Source organism: Lethenteron reissneri, chromosome 5, assembly GCF_015708825.2.
Source record: "Lethenteron reissneri isolate LAM-NWPU_2019-01 chromosome 5, ASM1570882v1, whole genome shotgun sequence".
Taxonomy (NCBI): Eukaryota; Metazoa; Chordata; class Hyperoartia; order Petromyzontiformes; family Petromyzontidae; genus Lethenteron; species Lethenteron reissneri.
Genome location: NC_083783.1, coordinates 8,950,113 through 8,969,907, shown reverse-complemented (window position 1 = coordinate 8,969,907; position 19,795 = coordinate 8,950,113). Strand labels below are relative to the sequence as shown.

The window sequence follows — 19,795 nt, the reverse complement described above, 5'->3', positions numbered from 1 at the left end:
ATCCAGACTGACTAGTCATTGCAATACTGATGCTCTTTACCCAAGAGAGCCTGCAATGATTCTTAAGACTTCTTCAGGAGGATGCTGCATTCGGATATTTAGTAATTTCCTTGTGGAAAGGAAAGCAGAGTACCTGGGTAAAACCTTCGCATCATGACAGGACGCATCATGACAGGACCGCATTCAAAGCTTCTCACATAGAGGTGGCCACATGAAGCCACTTATTGTACTGCCATCTCCTGGCCAGGTCACTGCCCTTAAGAGAAGCCTTAAAATTAATGAGGTACACCAACCCTTGCCTCCAAGTACTTATCACAGGCACCACCACGCCCAGCACAGAGTATTTGTTTGAATTATTGTTTCAATGTGCCTGACACTTTGTGCGATATTTTTTTATGAATCCGATACGTTAACTGTTCGCTGAAACGTGTTTCCTCATGCGGCCCAAAGTGAGCTTGATTGTCTAAGCTATGTAGAAGTCAGATTAATTGTGGTGGGTGAATCCCAAGTTGTTATCCCTTTCCTGTGGTGCAGTGGTGGTAAAATTTTAATCGGGAGCCATGTGTCCCTGTGTAAGTAACTCGGTTTCTGGTGTATTGTGAGGCAGGGGCTTGCAGCAGTTTTTGTCTCCACCTGATGAGGCGACCCCCAGGTATTAGTTAATCCTCTTCATCCCCTATGGGACATAAGGCCGCAATGAGTTCCCTCCACTTCTTCCTCTTCTTGGCAACATGTTGAGCCTCGCCCCAAGTGAGGTTGATCGCTGCCACCAGCTTGGCCTTCACGGTCTTGCGCCAGGGTGGTCTCCCGGGTTTTCGTTTTGCCCTGTGGTGTCCATCTTAGGGCCATTCTTGGTATACGGTCCTGGTCCATTCTGAGGACATGTCCGAGCCATCTGAGTCGCCGTCTCTTGATGTCTTCTGTGATGTTAGGACAACCGGTCTCCTTGTTCAGTTCTGCGTTTTGGATTATGTTTGGCCAGAAGATGCAGCAGATTTTCCTGAGGCGTCTGTTATGGAAGGACTCCATCCTCTTCATGCACCCCCAGGTATACCCTGCCTGAAATTAGATCCCCAGGCCTGTGAGCCATGAGGTATGCAGTGTCTTCAACCTGCCTTCCCCCCATTGTGCGTGTACTGGCTTTCAACCGATAACAACCACGTACATTGGGTGTGGTAGCAGCAGCCCCCATGCCTGTCATTCACTGCTTCCAAGGTAAGGGTTGGTGGGTCATGAGAATTGTTATTGAACTCTCAAACTGGCTTGAGGGCCAAAGTGGCTAAGAGAATGGCAGTAAAGCGAGTTCTGAACCCATCTGTGTGGGCCTTTCAGTCTTTAATAATAAATAAAAAGTTTCATTTTACCAGGTAAGACCCACTGAGCTAGCTAATTTGTCAGAAGCGACCTGGCCACAAATGATAGCTAGACAAAGTGGCCTATCGCGTGGAAATTTCTAGCAGCTAAATTCTCTAAACGCATGTCGTTTCTAAATTTGGAGGGAAAAACCGGAGGACCTGGAGAGAAATCCACGCGACCACGGGGAGAGAGAGACCTGCAAACTGCAAATGATCCCATGGTAGAGATGTTGATTTTCTCTGGGTACTTCCACAAGTAAAACAAACACACACGCTTACGGAATTGGCCAAACATTTGAATGCAGCACCCTCCTCAAAAAGTATCTTCACAAAGGTTTCTACGTCAATAAAAAAAATGGTCCCACCGTTGGCTTGAGAATTTCAGTAATCTTTGTCCATTCCAGCGTGCCCAAGGAAACGCTGTCAAGCGCAAAAGAAGGAAATGTGTTTATTTACTCTCAAAAAAACTCCACGCTTCCGCTTAGCTGCGTGCAGCGTTTTTCTGTTTTGGGAAAGGTTTGGTTCATTATTTAGACCGCGCATGATCTTGGTCCGACAGTGGCACACGATTACCTACAAGCCCGGCAGAAACGCGCGCGTGTGTGTGTGCGCACACACGCAAATGAGTTAAGTGCCATGCATGTTAATGAAAGACCTCAGAGGTCAAGATGTGGCTCGTGGTTTGGGGAAGCAAAGAAGTCTTTTGAATTTGGTGTTTCCGTCGTGAGATAAGGATGTGTTTTTATTTGCTTCAAAATTGACTTGACCATCTTTAAGGTACTGTAATGTCTTTGATCCGCTCACACCTCGCTCTTAATGCAACGTTCCCTCCTCCACCGTAACCAAAGCCTCTTGTTGAAGCCTCCAAAGGGGGGAGGGAGGTCGCTCCTTTCTGAAAGATCGCTCCTCCAAGGTCTTTGGAATTCCCTCCTTGCCATTTGCACCGCTGAGACCCAACAGCTGCTAAAGTCTCGGCTCAACCCATTTATTTATTATTGATTCATGTACGTGCAAGATTTTCGATATATCTCATGAAATTGATGTTTATTTTATTTGTTTAACTTTGGTTATTTTGGTGGCACAATTCACCTATGCCAGGGGTCGGCAACCTACGGCTCCGGAGCCGCATGCGGCTCTTTACGGGCTGCTTCTTGACGATATGTACGTGAGTACAGTATGTACTCAGATGCATTGCGGCTCTTGAAATACTGAATTTTGTACCGAATTGGAAAGAAATGGCTCTTCTTGTTATTTTGGTTGCCGACCCCTGACCTATGCGAATGACACTTGTCTGTTCTTTTGAGTTCTCACGTGGATAAACATACAATTGGCATGACTCACCTTCCTCTTCTCTACTTGCGAAATAATTTTCCTTATGAAGTGTCATCATCTGCACCTTAACCCGTAGCATTGTCTGCTCGCCCCCCTTTACGCTGTATTCGCCTACTGCCTCCAAAACAAACAACTTCTCTCCGCAAACCCCTTCCCATGCTGCGTGCCCCCTCCTATTTGTATGACATCTTGACGAAGTCGCATTCGGACGCTTTATCAATACGAACTGTATCGCGGAAAAAACTGATTTTCTGCGCTAAGCGCAGCGTTATTAATTGTATTACGGAGATAAGTTTTACTTTTTGAGCGATCAGGGCTGCTAACAAACGGCTGATTTCGAAATAGCCTGCTGGAAAGGGATGTATTACAGGAAACTCGAAAAGCCTTAGTTGTTCAGATTTGTTTTTCACTTCTCACAAGCTGGGGAAATCCTCCACGTATTGTATGGCCACCCCAGCAGAGAGGCAGCGTTTGTGTGTCCTGCAGATCTTCTATACATAAATGGATGACTACCAGGTAAGGGCCCTTTGAGACCTGGTAATCTGTGTTTTTCAAGGGAGACCTGTGTTGGAATGAGTGCCGTAAACTGCCGACATTCCCACGTGGAAATAAAAATGGCGAAAGCTTTTAAGTTGAAGAAAAATCGTGCACATCCATGGCTGTTGTAACACTTCATAATGTGAATCTGTTGTCGGAAATACAGTATTTGATTACAGATAGTAACGTTACATTCCGAGTTGCGTATGAGCGCACGCACGGCATATGATTTCATCGCCTTGGTTGAAAAGGCTTACCCGTTCCTACCTGCGTTTTTCATCGTCGGATTAATTTCTCCGGATTTTTTTTGTAGCCCTTTTAATAAATTTGCTTCACTTTTCTCAAGGGCAACTTGTCACTAATCACAACACGGCTTAAATCTAACATTTTATTTACATTGCACCATCTTCGCAAGAGTTATTGTCACTCCGTGTTACAGCCCGAAGCATTCCATGCAATACGCACGTACGCGTGCATTTGAGCTTATTTGCACACATTTCGTCGGTTCGCCGAAGTCCACGCGGTCTTTTACAGCCCAGAAATTTGAAAAATGCACAGAGCGATGCTGACGATTTTCGTCGGACCACACTTCTTAAAGCATGTCAATGACTCGCCGATGACTTGCGAGGTAGTAACGTTGCATTCGAGGGGGGGGGAGCGGGTCACAAGCAGGCCGCGTGTCTCCGTCGTGTTCTTGCGAGGACGTCTCTCTCTCCGCGTGAGCGAGTTTTCTCGCGGTGCGTGACGCTGAGCCGACGCGGCGTGACTAGGCCTGCCCCCCCCCTGCGCCGCCGCTTCCCTCTTTTGTGCGACTTGCGAGGAGCAAGAAGACTTCTTGGCCGCCTAAAGGCTCCCGTTACTTCTCTCTCTCCTCTGCTGTGCCAGGGGTAAGTGCGTGCGCTTTTAAAATCACGCGGATTTATCATCACGCGGATTTCTCTATACTTCATCGGGGCCGTTGCATTTCATAGTGGGTGCGTCTCGGTTGGTTTTTATTTAATCCTTCTCGAGAAACATTTGATTTTTGGTCAAACATAAATATAAGTTGCCTCCTCTGAATTAGTAAAAAATGTAAAGGTGCAGCCCTGCAATTTCTTGTTTATGCCACTGCTGGTGAAGGGCCTCCACGAGAGGACCCTCGCGAGCCACTCTAGAGTGTATTTGGCCAACTCTTCCACACTGGCCAGATGTCTCTTTAAGAGGTGAGAGCACCGGTACACGTTGAATGTGTTTTGCCTAATAAAATGCCTTTAAAAAAATGGCATTTTTAAAATGGATTTCACACCACAGAAGACAACCTGAGGGTCTTCATGGGATGACGTTTTGTTTATCCAACTGCGGTGAATCTTAATTGTTAGCAGACTGTCACTCATTCGATTAACAGCGTGGGTTAATTGATGATGTTCTCATGCCCTGTGGCCTTCCTAAATCTGGAAGAGCCGTTTCTCCCCTTGTAGCTGTCAGACATTTTCAGAAAAGATTGCCAAGCGTGCACGCAGCAGTACATTTTATTTTTTTCCCCGTCTGCGGAACGCAAACAGCTGCTAATCCCACGCTCTTGTCAGTCATCCCAAGCGGGGGGGGGGGGGGGGGGGAGATACCTTTCGGCAATTTATTACGATCATAGCAGGAAACGAGCTGCTTAGATGGCTGATAATGATCGCTTGTAGATGAATTGTCCGAGTCGCAGCGCCTGCGGTGCTTTGCCAGGCTGGACGCTCGCCAGACAGCGCCGGCGCTGTCTCCTGGAGACCGGCGCTCTGACCACATCGGAATGTTGTCGTTTTGCCATTTAACTGGGGTGGCCGGGTAGCTTGCATAGCGGCTACTACTCCTACCGTGTCGGTGGTCATGAGGCAGCGTTGCTGAAATCCTGGGTTCGATTCTAGGTTTCGGGTAGGTTATCAAGGTGCTTCTGCCAGTAGTTCAGAATCAGAATCTTTATTGGAACCTTTATTTAGATTGGGAGAATCCGATGAGCTATGAAGCTTTTTTTTCACAGATGTCCAGCTGCTGACGCTGCTTCTGGCCGGAAGGCCCTCTGCTAGGCGGAGCCCTTATAGAGGCCCCTCGAACAAACTCCATTCTGACCAGAAGTTCTTGGAAACGGTTAGAGCCACCCACACTTTACCCCACCAAACCCAACCGGCCGATCGACTTAACCCTGGTCATTCCCATTTGTCCTGTTGGGTGAAGAGAGGCAGGGGAATTTGAGGAACTCGCCCATTAAATTTCGATTTAAAGCTTTCGTGACTGCAGGGATTCATCTTCTTGGTTCTTTCGGTAAAGTCACGTAGAAGGAAAGTAATAAAATAATAAAAATAAAACATAATAAAATAATTCTCACGACGTTTCGGCTACAACGGCTGCTTGCGTTGTAGCCGAAACGTCGTGAGAATTATTTTATTATGTTTTATTTTTATTATTTTATTACTTCCCTTCTACGTTGACTTTACCGAAAGAACCAAGAAGATGAACTCGCCCATTGTTTCGACTGCCGCTCCGGGAGATGGAATCGAACCGGGGAGCACGTGAACCGTCGTGCTTACGACAGCCGCTCATGCGTGAAGCACATTCTTTCTTCAGCGATTCCAGCCGATGGACTCGGTCCAGTTGCAAAATAACTTTATAAAAAAAACCACAACAGTTTTATTAAATTAGTGTTTTCATTTCATTTGGCTTATTCCAAATCTCAGGATTACACATTTTGAGTTGATTGCCTGGGCATATGAACAGCGAAGAGCATAAGTGTGGATAAGAGGCAATTGAATTAACCGGGAAGGAGCTCTTTGGCGTTACTCTTTGCATAGCGGAATGAAAAGGAGCACGGCCGAGTGGCCGAGAGGGCTGTTTAAGTAACTGTACAAATAGGTCGGTGACCTCCTTCCACGGAATTGCCCACGCCAATCCAAGTTCCAATTTGAATTTTTGTTTTACCTTTTTTTCCACCGCACAACTCTGTTATGAGCAGCACGATAAGAATATTATCTTGAATGGGGTAAAAAAAAAAACACGCACACACACACGCTCGACAGCAGGGCCCTTTGCAGCATGCGGTGCCTGGCTCTTCGAGCGTGACGGAGGAATGCGAGCATCGCGCGAGGCTTCCTTTCGACAAGTGGCCCCCCCTCCGGCACCGCGGGGGCCGAGCTGAAGAGTCCCAGATCGTGGGCTCCATCGCGTGCCGCACCCATTCCGCTCGCTCGCTCGCTCGCTCGCTCGCTCGTGGACACAGCGGTGTGAAACGGACGAACGCTGCCCCCCCCCCCCCCCCCCCCCCCCTTGTCGTCCCGTCGCAATCGCCGTGGCTCAACGTAAACTGACCCCTGCTGGACGCTTCCCCTCTCGGTGACCTCCCCCCCCCCCACCCCTCTCTTCCAGCCCTAGAAACGTCCCCGCTCCGTCGTGGGACTCGACGCTGGAATGTTGGAGGTGGTTGGTTCTGGCCCGGGGCACGTCGGTGTTCGCGTGCGTGGCCTTTTTGTGACTTCATAGCTGAATGAGGAGGCCCTCGGCATGCCGTGCGGGTTGTGATGGAGTTGGTTGGGGGGCGGGGTATGACCATACTTCACCATGCTCGTTAAGTGCGTGTTGGTCAAGGCTGGGATGTACAGATCTCTGCTGTACTGCCTCTTGCTACCCACCACGTAGCCCTGCATATCATAGCTGGTATGGGGCCGTCCATAAATGACGTCCCGCGATTTTGGACGATTTTTGACCCCCCCCCCCCCCTCGTCACATGGCGTCACAAAAAGTCAGACCCCCCTCTCAAATATGACGTCACAAAGCTCTGCCCCCCCCCAAACCATATTTCTGTTTGAAAAATAAAACATGCTTCAAATCGCTTAAAACTATTGTCATTGTAGTGTGTATTTAATGTGGCGCTGCACTCTGATGTTGTAGGAGTGCTATAACAATTAGTGTTGTTATAACAATTCTATATTTAAAGTTGCGAATTTTGATGTGACGTCACATTTCTCAACCCCCCCCCCCATGTCACAAATGTCTGACCACCCCCCCCCCAGGTGCGTGACGTCATTTATGGACGGCCCCTATGTCATGTTTTGGCAGTACCAACGTATGAAAAATAACAATAGGTTTTTTACCCTTTCTGGCAATAAAAGAACTGTTAAGATGTCCAAACGCCAAATAGAAACCTTTTGCAAGACAGAGAGAGAGGGGACACGGCTCATCTCTCTCTCAGGGAGCTCAGTGCCGACAGGACTCGCCGACATTGACGACATTGTTGTTGTTTTTCGATTTAAAGCTTTCGTGACTGCAGGGATTCATCTTCTTGGTTCTTTCGGTAAAGTCACGTAGAATGGAAATAATAAAATAATAAAAATTAAACATAATAAAATAATTCTCACGACGTTTTGGCCACAACGCAAGCAGCCGTCCTCAGGTGAAGAACAGGTCTGTCGGGGAGACAGCGTTCATTCATTCACGTCGTGAGAATTATCTTATTATGTTTTATTATATTATTTTATTATTTCCATTCTACGTGACTTTACCGAAAGAACCAAGAAGACGTTGTTGTTGTTGTTTGCGCAGTGAAACCTGTTTCAGGGCAGATCGTGTGAGCGGGAGGCAGACACTCCCAGAACTGGAGGCCCGCTTGAGTGCAGTGACGACACCAAAGTGTTGCATTGTGCAGTGATAAAATGACCATTTTGCACAATAGTTCCTAAATTAGCTTTTTTGGTTGTTACTGAAATAGGTGGCTCTGTGGGCTAAACCTCTTAAAGGGCAATAAAACCAAACACTGCTGACACACTGTGGGTTTGCATCCCGTATTCAACCACCCATGGTTAAACCGGTTTCTGAAGTACATTGTAGCCAGCCGGTGGCCTGTCTGGCCACCAGTGACTCTACAAAGCACATTTTGAAATGGCCTACAAATACGGCTCGTTGCCCTTGATTGAGATGTTGCGATAAACACTCCATGCGGAGTGCATTAAAAATGACTTTGCACGTGTAAATAAACATTGTATTGAAGGTGTGTATCATCATCATCATCTTCTGGAAACACGCAGGTGTTGTGCACTGCTAGCGTTGAGTTTTCTCAGAGGAAATGTCTGCGTGTTGTGACGAAGGCACAATTAATCTGTCATTGGGGGCGAACAAAAGCGAGGTTATTTTTTTCACCGTGCAGAACAATTGCATCTGAAGGTAGCGGTGAAGCCTCGGTCACTACGACTAGTTCGCACATTTGAACATAACGCTTTTGCCGTGGCATTTGCGAAGCGGAAGACAATAAACAGTGCTTGTAGCCGCTTGCGCGCACCGACTCAAATCGCCGCCGGATAGTTGCACTTTAAGGCTCCGCTTGTAAAAGGCGCTCTTCAAATACGACGATGACGACAGTGGCGACGAGGAGATGACGCGACCCGAAGCTGCCGGTGGTAAATGGTTTCTTCCTGTCCGAGAGAAGCTGAAAAAGCAGGGTTTGCGTTTCTCGCGAGTGCCCACGCCAATATTTATGCCCCGCAGGGCTCATCCATCCAGTTGCAAGTGCCAATCGTGCGTGCAGTGTGAAACGCACCGCTGCTTCGAGGTTGTGTGTGCGTGCGGCGTAGTGGCCGGGAGGTGGGTCGAGGACGTGCTACTCTTGAGCGCAGCGTTTCGCCAAGCAGCCTTGCGGATAGGAGACGACGCTGACATTCGCGTGCAGATTGCGTTTATCACTGTGGCAGAAGGAAATGGGCTTCGTCGTTTTTATTTATTTGCTCGTGTACACTATCTTAGGTTTATCTTCCCTTGAGGTCGTCGGCTGGCCCAGAGTTCACGCCGCTGGTGTCGCTGAGAACCCTGGGTTCGAATCCAGCCAGCCAGTCATCTGTGATTATAAACGGGGTTTCTCACGTGCGGTGAAGTGATGATCTCAGCCCCGTCACCAATGTTTGCACGAAAAACGTCATCACATTACGTTTGGTTATACGCCTAATTTGGTTAAATTCCATCCCTGTGAATTAGAATAATAATATTGATTTGAATGTCATGTAATGCACGTTCCTGTCTGTGATAGGGCTGGTGGGAGAGTGTTGCACCCTAATGTATTGAACAGAGGTCACTTGAAGGGAACTCAGTTGTAGCTTTGATATCCGCTTTTTAACACTTCTCTGCGAATTTTCGGAATGGATACTCCGTCTCATGGCACTCTGTGGACAGTAAAATCGAAATAAAATAGGGGGAGGGGGGGTGGTGAAATTATGAATTGAAAAAAATATATACCGTATGTGTTTCCTCTTCTGATAAGGGTTTCGTTTTTTGTAAAGAGTCTTTGACTGTCGACCTTCGCAGCCCTTTTGTGGGAGGTCATGTCATGTGACCTTGTGGCGGCATTATACACACCTCTGCTATAGGATCTATGTTTATGACTTTGAATCAAAGATCTTCCACCAGGTTAGTGTTCTTTCGAGCCCGGCTCTTCACGAAGAAAGAAAAATTCACGTAACTACACAGAGCTTTTGATAGAACATTAGTGGCTGGTTTGCTATTTAGAATATTACACACGCAGATGACTGGCTGCACCTCCCAGTGATGTCAAATGGACGTGGCATTATATCAGCAGTAGACGAAGCGTTGTTAATAATCCCTACGTAAACCACTTTTATTTTATTTTTTTATCTCCGTTTACCTTCAATAAATGTCCAAGCATTGCACTGTTTGCCATTTTTGAAAAGCAGCTATTTCAATGCGCGCAAAGATTGCAGTATCGTCTGTTAAGACATGCATCAGACACGTTGACGAATAAAATGGTACAAAATCTGAGACTTGCGCAAAGCATGGAGAAATGCATGCCTGGATTCACATTGGAGCAATAAAGAGGAACGCATGGATTAGAGAACTAATGCAAGCTGGAAATTGTGTTGATTTGAGAAAAAAATAGGGTTTTAGGCAGGACACTTCGCTAGAATGGATGATGTTCAAATCAAGTTTTATTTATATAACCAGGTCTGAAATCAAGATAACTGAAAGCTCCCCCCTCCTCAGATAAGGAGCGCTGATCTCAGCTCATGCGCAGGTGCTGCTAGATGGATCGTTAATATTGCAGAGCTTCTGAGAGATGGCAATGGCTTGTGGGGGGAGGCCTTCATCCGGAAGTGGATGGACCATGGCTGCTGATGCCGAAGACGAAAATGTTCCCTGGTTGCAGTCTCACAAATAAATCCACCGGCTTATTGCAAACTGTTTGTTGCACAGGCTAAATACGCTAACAACCATGACACAAATAATTGTGCCCCCCCGCGAACCCTTCCATACCTGCCCTGGGTGAGGTGCGGTTTGCCCCAGACTTTTTCTGCCTACGAAGCTGCCCTACCACCACCACACAGCCCTGTGGTTTATATTTAACCGACATATATCAAGCTGTGGGCTGCATGCTGCAGAGAGAGGTTTTTCATCAGCGTGGTGACACTTGTTCATGTGAACCTGTGTCAGCTTGCACGCCCTGCTTGTTCTCATTGTGGGGGAGTGTTTGTTCTCTTTGTCGGTTTGTTGCTCATTGGGATCTTTGTTTATGAGAATTTCGAAGTTTGTAAACTGTTGAACAGTTTGCTTTATATTCGGTGTTAGCGGTGCAGGCAACGACTACACGTAAATACAAATTAGAAACGACACAAAATATCCGATCACCACCCACCCACTCTCCGGATCTGAGAGTAGACTGTTGGGTCAAGTGTCGGGTCAAGTGCTGTTTGCGAGCATCTGTTAAGATGTTCTTTGTTCATGTTTTGGTTTGTTGCGGTTGCACCTGAGTCAAGAGCCGCATGGCTCATAGGGCTACACCTAGTACATGAAACTGAAGGCCAGCATGGCAAATGACCAGAGTGGTGTGGCCTGCACCACGTCCGGGGGGGGGGTTCCTTTGTCTCCCCAGTGGTGATGTTTGCGCACTGCACTAGAGGTACTCGAGTCATACTGGTAGGAACCCACTGGTTCCACCAGCCCACAGGGGATTATTGTGTCCGTCCGTCGGGCAGGGAGGGGCTGGGTGGGGAGGGTGGGGCTGGGTGGGGAGGGGCTGGGGTCACCCCGTGGTGCCCTTATAAAACTCAACACAACGCTTGTGCCCGCCCTCACAGTCGGGCATATTTGTGGAATACACCACGCCGCCGTTGACCCTGGCCATTGACCGAGCAACCCAACGTTCCTACCAGCTCCCTCCGCAGGAATGTGTTTTAAGGCACATTTCACGGTTGCTAACCCCTGGTGGTGGTGCCATTGGCAAAGCTAACTCCGCGATGAACCAGGCGGCCTGTGTTCGATACCCGGTCAAAGCGAACATCAGTGATGAGTTCTATCTAAACCGTCGCGGGCCTCCCTTGGGTAACAGCAGCCTTAATTCGTACCTGGTGCGGTCACTAACAGCATTTGACGCTGTTGTCTGTGTAGGTTTTATGCGGGGTCTTTGTAAGCACGCACACTGGCATGCTTATGACACTCACGATAAATACTTTATGCATTTTAGGGCGGTGTATTCAATGTACTGCATTGACATATACTTGCACACGTTTAGCCTTGTTAATATTGCCACTGCCTGGACATGCAGCACTGTGCTTACAAGCACTTGTGTGTGTGTGTGTTCCAGAGCAGTGGCGGTATGGTGGTCAGCATGCTGCAATTCAATGCCATAGATATACGGGTTCAATCGACGTCCGTGACCACCAACGGCACATCATCTAATATCCAATCCTAAGCATCTTTTTCCCTGTAAATTAACTCGGCCACAATGAATTCCTGGCGTACCGGATACATACTGAATCTTCTTCTTTAGTGCTGCCTAACGGCGTGTGCGACTTCACGATGATATTGGTCCCGGTCTAGCACGGCGTGTAGAGTTTGTGCTGTTGTTAATTGTAGCCATGTTTTGATGTTACTAAGCCATGTCGTTTTTGGCCGTCCTGGTCGTTTTTTCCCTTCGATTTTTCCTTCCAGGATTTGCTTTAATAGCTGGTATTTGTGGTCGTTTCGGGCAATGTGGCCTAGGTAGTAACACTTCCTGCTAATGATGGTCTTCAGCAGTTGCCTGTCAGTGCCCATATCTTGCATAACTTGTGTATTGGTGGTTTTGGCTGTCCATGGGATTTTCAGCATTCTTCGATACAGCCACATCTCTGTATCGAAGAATGCTGAAAATCCATGGGATTTTCAGCATTCTACTGAATAAGCAATGGGTATACAAACTGACCACACTTGGCGCTTGTTACCAACCCCACCTCGTGTGTACACAGGGCTTACTAAACTAAAAACCTGCATTTTTTATTTTACCAGGTAAGGCCCACTGAGCTATGCAGCTCTTTTTCAGAAGTGACTTGGCCACGAGTGATAGCTCAACGAAGTGGCTTATCGCGTCCAAAAATTACAAGCTGCCGAACACTCTAAACGCGTGTTTCTAAATGTGAAGGGAAAAACTTGACCCAAAGAAAAATCCACGTGACCACGGAGAGAGCATTCAAACTCCAAATATACAGGTGCCAGGGTCGGGATCGAACCCACGAACGGCTGCATACCAGCCGAGGTAGTTAACATCTCGCCACCGTGGCGCCCCGCTTAACATGTGCTCACGAATGACACTGACACAGTCTAGAAGGGTAAACAAGGCCTATGTGCCTTTGTATTTTCTCAGAGTGGGCAAAAAATGAGTGGTATAACGCGATTATGAGACTTCACGATAAGGCGGTGGTACCGATGACATCGTGGAGAGGTGTCGCAGTGGGTGTTGGCACTGTGCCTTTAACCTGAGCTTGATTCCCAGCCGTCGCTAACATCAGTGGCGAGTGATACTGGTCGGTAATGACCAACATGGTGAAGTATGGTCAGGCAAACCCTATCATCCACACAGCATGGGGAGGCCTTGCTCTCTCAATGGGTTGAAAAAGGCTGTTTATTATTAACATTTTTAATGATAACGGTGGCGCGTTTATTTCTGTTTGCACACCAGTGCCAATACAAGCCATCGATGAAATTAAATAGTTTGCGTGAGCATGTGCGCGTTTACATCTGTATGTGTGTGTGCATGTACGAGTGTGTGCACTCAAATGTCTGCATGTTTGTGTGTGCGCTTGTATGTGTGCACGTGCGTGTTTGTGTGTGCGTGCGCGTGCATGTGTGTGCATATGCTTTTGTGTGTGCATACGCTTTTGTGTGCATGCGTGGGAAGCAGTGGTGCAGCGGTTAGCACACCGCGCTATAACCCGGCGACCCGAGTTTTGTTCCCGCTCAGGGACATCACCAGTGATGATATCTGAACCGGTCCTGGGCCCCCCCTATGAGTACCTGGTGCGATGTCGCTGCTATGGAGGCAAAGGCAGCCGGGCGTGGTGCTGACCACCCACCCCTCGTGCGCCGTTTCAGCCTTCGTAGGTGCTCGCTAACAGCATTTGATCCGTTAAGGCTACATGTGGGATCTTTGTGTGTGTGTGTGCGCGTGCGTACGATCCCCGCAGTTGAGGTGCTGGTGGAGTTCGACTACGAGGCCCAGGCGGATGACGAGCTGACCCTGCACGTGGGCGACATCGTCACCGCCGTGCGCAAGGACAGCGGAGGCTGGTGGGAGGGCGACCTGCACGGCCGCCGTGGCGTCTTTCCCGACAACTTTGTCAAGGTGCTGGCACTCACCGGCAGGCGGGCGATTGAGGCATGACGTCACTAGACGTGTGACATCGCTGGCGTTCGTACGCGGGCGGTCTTACTGTATGAGGCAGGAGGGTTGTGGGGGGGGCAGGTCTTTAACTCTCTGTCCATGTCCCTCTCATTGTTCTGCTGCTGCTGCTGACTCAGATAACTTGGCCACAATTTCTACTCGCAGTCAGGATGTGTGCGGTATCCGCTCGGTAAGTCGCGTGACATGCAGGGCACGGTGGCAGGACTGGTGCAGTCGTCACAGTCGTGCCTTTTGCAGTCTCCAAATCAGCGTTGACGTGTATTTTTATTATTGTCATCAATCGTATATTTGTTTTCATCCTGCATGGACCTTGGTCTCCGATGAGTCTCTCATCGTTTAGAGAAAGTTTAAGAAATTTCTTTCGGTTTTTGGGAAGCCCTGGTTGGTGAAGTAAATGAGCAATTTTTTTTAATCTCTTTTAATCGCACAATTTATTTGTTATCTTGGTATCCGTTAATTTGCGCCTGCCACAGTAATGTTAGTCCGTCGCATACCAGACGTCGCTATTCCAGTAACCCCCACGCGTCACTCCGGTTTGATCTCGCGAAGGGCTTTTTAAACAAATGTAATGACTCCACCGCTTTGGCGGACCCACAATGCAACCCGTCCTTCGTTCCCCTTCTGGAAATAAACTGGACCCATGGGGCGAAGCCCAATTCCTCGGCACTCCCCAAGCGCCCCTCCAACGTAAAGGTGACGGTGCCTGCGCGTGTTTTTGTCTCGTGCCTCCTGCTGCTGGTGGTTTAAAGCCCTCCGCTTGAGAGCATTCTAAAGATTGCCTCGAGTGCAGTGGTTCTTAACCTTTACTGCAGACTTTGCACCCCATTGCTTCTCAATCGATAAAAAAAAGTATAATACTAGCTTTACTACCCAGCTTCGCCCGGGACTTGGATTCGCCACGCCCGGCGGCCTTTGTCTCCCTAGTGGCGATGTTCACACACCACACCAGTTACTCGTTTGAGGCTGAGTCGATCAAGGGGAGGCCCAGGACCGGTTCAAATAATCGTCACTGGTGGTGGCCGTGAGCGGGAGTCGAACTCGGGTCGCCGGGTTCGTAGCGCGGCGCGCTAACCACTACACTACAATGCGTTACGCCTCCACATGCGCGGGTCACGTGACAGATTTGACATCACAGCTCACTTGCCATGCAAAAAATGTCTGCATTATTGAGGTCCCCCCCCCCCAAAAAAAAAAAACCACAAAAGTGTATTTTTATAATTTTTGCATGGTGTACAGTCTGGAAAGTACACACATCGCAAATTTCAAGTTTGTTGCATGTCGGGAAGTACGCTAAACATTTTGAACAGACACACATAATCACAACTTTGCCTTTTATATATATGGAGATTAATAAATACATAGGTTTGATGAAACAAAGTAGTTGTACTTACGTGCCCGTGCTTAATTTGTGTTTGGATGATTTACCTATTAAAATAATCTGGCATGCACCCCAGGTTAAAAACCACGGCTCTTCGAGGGTTGTTTTTCTCCGAGCTTTCTACACTGGTCAGACATCTGAGATGAGGTGGGAGTACTCGTGCGTTACCCCTCCACACGTGACCAGCCTCTTCGACCCGTGGGTGTACCAATTAGTACTGCTGGGATGGACTCAAGCCAGGGGGATTTAACAAACGTCCACGATTTTGTCTTCGATCGCCGCGATGTCCCTCACCTCCGATTCGTACGGTTTACTGCGTATGGTGTGAAAGAAGTTCAACGTACAAACCCACATACGGGTGATTGAACCAGCGACCTCGGTCTTGCAAGTCTAGCGTGCTCGTCATTGTACCATGGCAGCATGTAGAGACTGGACTAACCATTCCTCTGAGTAATGCATTGCTCTACCCACCATCGACCATTCGGAAAAAAACAAATAAGGTCGGGTTGGGGGGAGAATAAAGTTTCACCTCTGTTTTTCCACGTGTGACGTTGGACGAGAGATGTGATGGGCGAAACTCGCCGTTATCATCGGCCGATTGCTGCAACTGCCAACAAACGACGAAATCCAACGACCGCTGCCACGGTTTTCTATCAGCCCATGTGACTCATTCACATAAATTAATAAAACCCACCTTTGGCCGTCGAACGCTCGTGACTGCCTGGCTCCACGCAGCTCGCTCGGCACTCCACCCTTCCTCATTCCCGCCGCCGCCGCTGCTGCCGACAGACTGGTTCCCCCGCCTTTCCCGTGGAGTGCAAGCGCTCGCGAGGCGGGAAGGGAATGTCACCGGAGCCCTCGTTCTCCGGGACAGGGCCCTTATCTCTGGGCGTTTGCTCGTGAGGTTTCCGACGCTAGCCCGGGCCGCTCAAATCGGAGGTGGCGCTCGGACGTTTGAGCGTCCGGCCGTTCCGCCGCTGTGGCTGTAGTTGGCCGCCGCCGCCTCGTCGCAGCAGACATGAGTGAAAACGGAGCGAGCGATATGAAGGTGAGTGAAGTCGTGTTCAGACGATTTAGAGAGGGTTTGTGTGTGCGCCCCACCGGGGCCTCAGATGAGTACCTGGTGCGGTGTGTAAACATCGCCACTGGGGTGACAAAGTTCGGACGGGCGTGGTGCTGGCCACCTATCTCCTTCTGCGCCGTTCCGGCCTTAGTAGGTGCTCGCTAACAGCACTTTCTCCAACAGTCTGTTAAGGCTATACGGGGGATCTTTGCTTTTGTATTTTTTGTGCACGATCTAGCCTCTAAGTAGGGCCCATCCATTGTGGGGGTACGCAAAAATCTGTCAACTTGACCCCTCCCCCCCCCCTCCCTGTACGCACGCGGACTTTTTACACCCCCTCCCCCCCACCTGCGTACGTACACCTGACGCACTCCCCCCCCCCCCAGAATCCTATAGAATGGCTGATATTTAATCCAAGCAGAAACGATCAAGGATTAATAATATTAACGTGTCTAAGCAAACAGATAAACAGATACTCCACCGCCGGACTATCTAACTCATTTGAAGGCCAATGTAGACAAATTATTATCGAGGCTTCACCCCCCCCCCCCCCAGTTTCCTATGCGTGCATTGTCAGTAGACCCCCCATACGCAAGCGTATGCGTTTGGGTTAACCCCCCCTCCCCCCTCCATGCGTATGTACTGAGTGGATGGCCCCGTACCTGGTGCGGTGTATAAACATCGCCACTTGGGTAACAAAGTTTGGGCGGTCGTGGTGCTGGCCACCCACCAGCTGATGTGCCGTGTTCCTGCCTTTCATAGGTGCTACTCTCTAACAGCACTCGCCCCAAAAGTCTGTTGAAGGGTACCGGGGGGGTGGGGGGGGTGGGGGGGTGGGGGGGGGCGTGGGGAGATCTTTGTTTAATGTGGAGAATAGTGGCACAGTGTTGTGCGAACTCGTTTGTGTTTTCGCGCAGAAAGGGTTTCGTGCGTTTTGTCAAGGGAGCGGTGACCCAGCGTCACCGCTCTCCGTCGTGTTTTCACGCTGCGTGTTGTGCGACCATCGTGACGAACGACTCGCATTGTGCCCAGCAGCATGCGGTGGAACCCGAGTGGCACGCACCTACGTAGTCGTCGGCAAAGTGTTTTTTGTGGGCTCCCAGCATTTCGTAACGCAGAGAGGTTTTTGTGGGTGTGGTGGGGAATGGTGGCGCATGGTTTATTGGCTCGTGTGTTTCGCAATGTAGAGTGGTTTGCGTGCGTGATGGCGAGTCGTGGCACATTACTACCTGGGTTTGTTTCACCAAACATGGATCACATCGGTAGGAAAGTGATATCTGGACCGTTCTGGGCCTCCATTGGCCTTCAATGAATAGCCGGTGCAGTGTGTAAATATCGGCATTGGAAAGATGATGGTGGCATGGTGGCGGCCACACCACACACCTTTGTGTTTTATACCGATTTAAATAGGTAGTTTCGAGCAGCACGGTCACCAGCAGCCTCGGTGGAAATGCCGGGAGCTTCGCGTCCAGTGTTGGTTGGTGGGGGTCAGAGTTGCACGTTTTCAGAATAAAATGAATTGTTATGGATTTGTCTTGGTTTAACCTTATTTTTTATATGCTTAGAATTACTTGTTGGTTCTTTCGGTAAAGTCACGTAGAAAGAAATGCAATTAAATAATAATAGCATACGACGTTTCGATTGCAACACAAGCAACCATCATCAGGTACAAATGAATGAGAAACCAAAAATAGTAAACTTAGAAATAGAATGCCATACAACACAGAGTCAGCCAACACAACAGTCAACACCCCACCTGGTTGATTACGTTCTTCCAAAGATTGCAAAATTTGAGAGAGAGACAAAACACAGACCCGGAGATACACAGACATACACACAAGCAGAGAGACTCACACAGAGACAAACAGAGAGAGACACACATAGGCACACAGAAAGACGTCTCTGTGTCGAGGCCTTAAATAGAGAGGGGTGGGGCAGAGGGGGAGTTGTGAAGAATTCCTGCCCATAGGGGAGAAAGCAAATTTAGTCAAATTTGGAAGTGTAATGCAATGCAACACAGAGTCGGTTAGCACACAGTTAACGCATAGTCTGGTTGATTACGTTCTTCAAAAGATTGCTAAATTAGAAGTTAATAGACAGTCTTTCTGTGTGCCTATGCATCTCTCTCTCTGCTTGTGTGTCTGTCTGTGTGTCTCCGTGTCTGTGTTTTGTCTTTCTCTCAAATATTGCAATCTTTGGAAGAATGTAATTAACCAGGTGGGGTGTTGACTGTTTTGTTGGCCGACTGTGTTGTATGGCATTATATTTCTAAGTTTCCTATTTTTGCTTTCTCATTCATTTGTACCTGATGATGGTTGCTTGTGTTGCAATCGAAACGTCGTATTCTATTATTTAATTAAATCTCTTTCTACGTGACTTTACCGAAAGAACTAAAGAGTAATTCCTGCAATCACGAAAGCTTCGAAATACTAAGGGTTTTGGTAAAATTAAAGAATAGTTTAATTATGTTAGATACCCTTTTACATTATTAAACCAACGTGTAAAAAATTACATATTTTAATTAGCAGTAAAGTTTCATGTACAGTGTTAAGAAGTGTGAACGAATTTAGATTTCCTTAATGTTAATTTAAATTATTTAGAGACGCCGTACTCTGTTTTCTGCGGTTTTAAACGCCCCGCGCCTCCGAACGTTCCTTGACTCCATCGATTTTCCAATGATGTTATTATAGACCCAAGGGTCACATCCATAAAGTTAGTTATTTTACCGACTGCCGCAGAAACGTTAAATCACAGCTCGTTGCTTTGGTTACGCGAATCCCTCTTAGTCGAGCGTCAGAATTTCTTAAGCAAAAATAATTTTCTTTGAAAGCTCTCCCGCGCCGCAGACAAGCCTCCACGTTGCCACATGTATCACGTTACGGGGATGTCCTGGCCACGCGGGGAACGGAGATTTATTTTTGGAAATCATCCAGCGAGGCAGAACTTGACCACATTATTTTTATTGACTGCCGGTGTTTCTTCAGCCAAGGCAGCAGCAGCAGAAGCCGGGGGTAAACATCGTCACGTCTGGGGAAACTTTGACTTCTGCAGGGCGGATGCAATTTGACTTCAGCGCTGTAAGCCAGTAGGGGAGAGAATGCTTTCTTTTCAAGGAGTTAGTCGTTTCTGTCTTGTGCACGTTCGAGAGTTGTTTCTCGCCAGGTACGTGATCACGCGTGCTGGACGTACGCACTGTCTGTATTAAGACGCGTTCGTATGAAGACTCTTTATAAAACCGAGCGTATCGTTACCTGCCACTGTTTTGATGAATGCCTTCCCTCCCGATCGTCAACCTTTTATGCTTCTGCAATCTCACAATCCATCGCTGTCCTGTGCGAGAAAACTGATCTCATTCTTCCATCTCCACGGTGGACGTCCTCTTCCTTGCAATCTCTCCTTTGGCGGCGATTTCGTCGCCAGTCTTCTCCATCCGCACTCATTCCTTCTAGCGAGGTATACAT

At 48.3% G+C, this 19,795-nt stretch overlaps 1 protein-coding gene across 5 annotated transcripts in view; it reads left to right on the top strand.

Moving 5' to 3' along the window:
- LOC133352381 (SH3 domain-containing kinase-binding protein 1-like) overlaps positions 1-19,795 on the top strand; it is a 77,785-nt gene that overhangs the window by 5,017 nt on the left and 52,973 nt on the right. For 4 of the 5 annotated variants that reach the window (XM_061568001.1, XM_061567994.1, XM_061567985.1 and 1 more), the window contains one exon: positions 13,676-13,833. In XM_061568001.1, the coding sequence (XP_061423985.1) occupies positions 13,676-13,833 (158 nt within the window). Of the gene's footprint in view, positions 1-13,675; positions 13,834-16,026; positions 16,320-19,795 lie in introns of those variants that run through there. The other variant, XM_061568010.1, reaches the window with a different exon arrangement.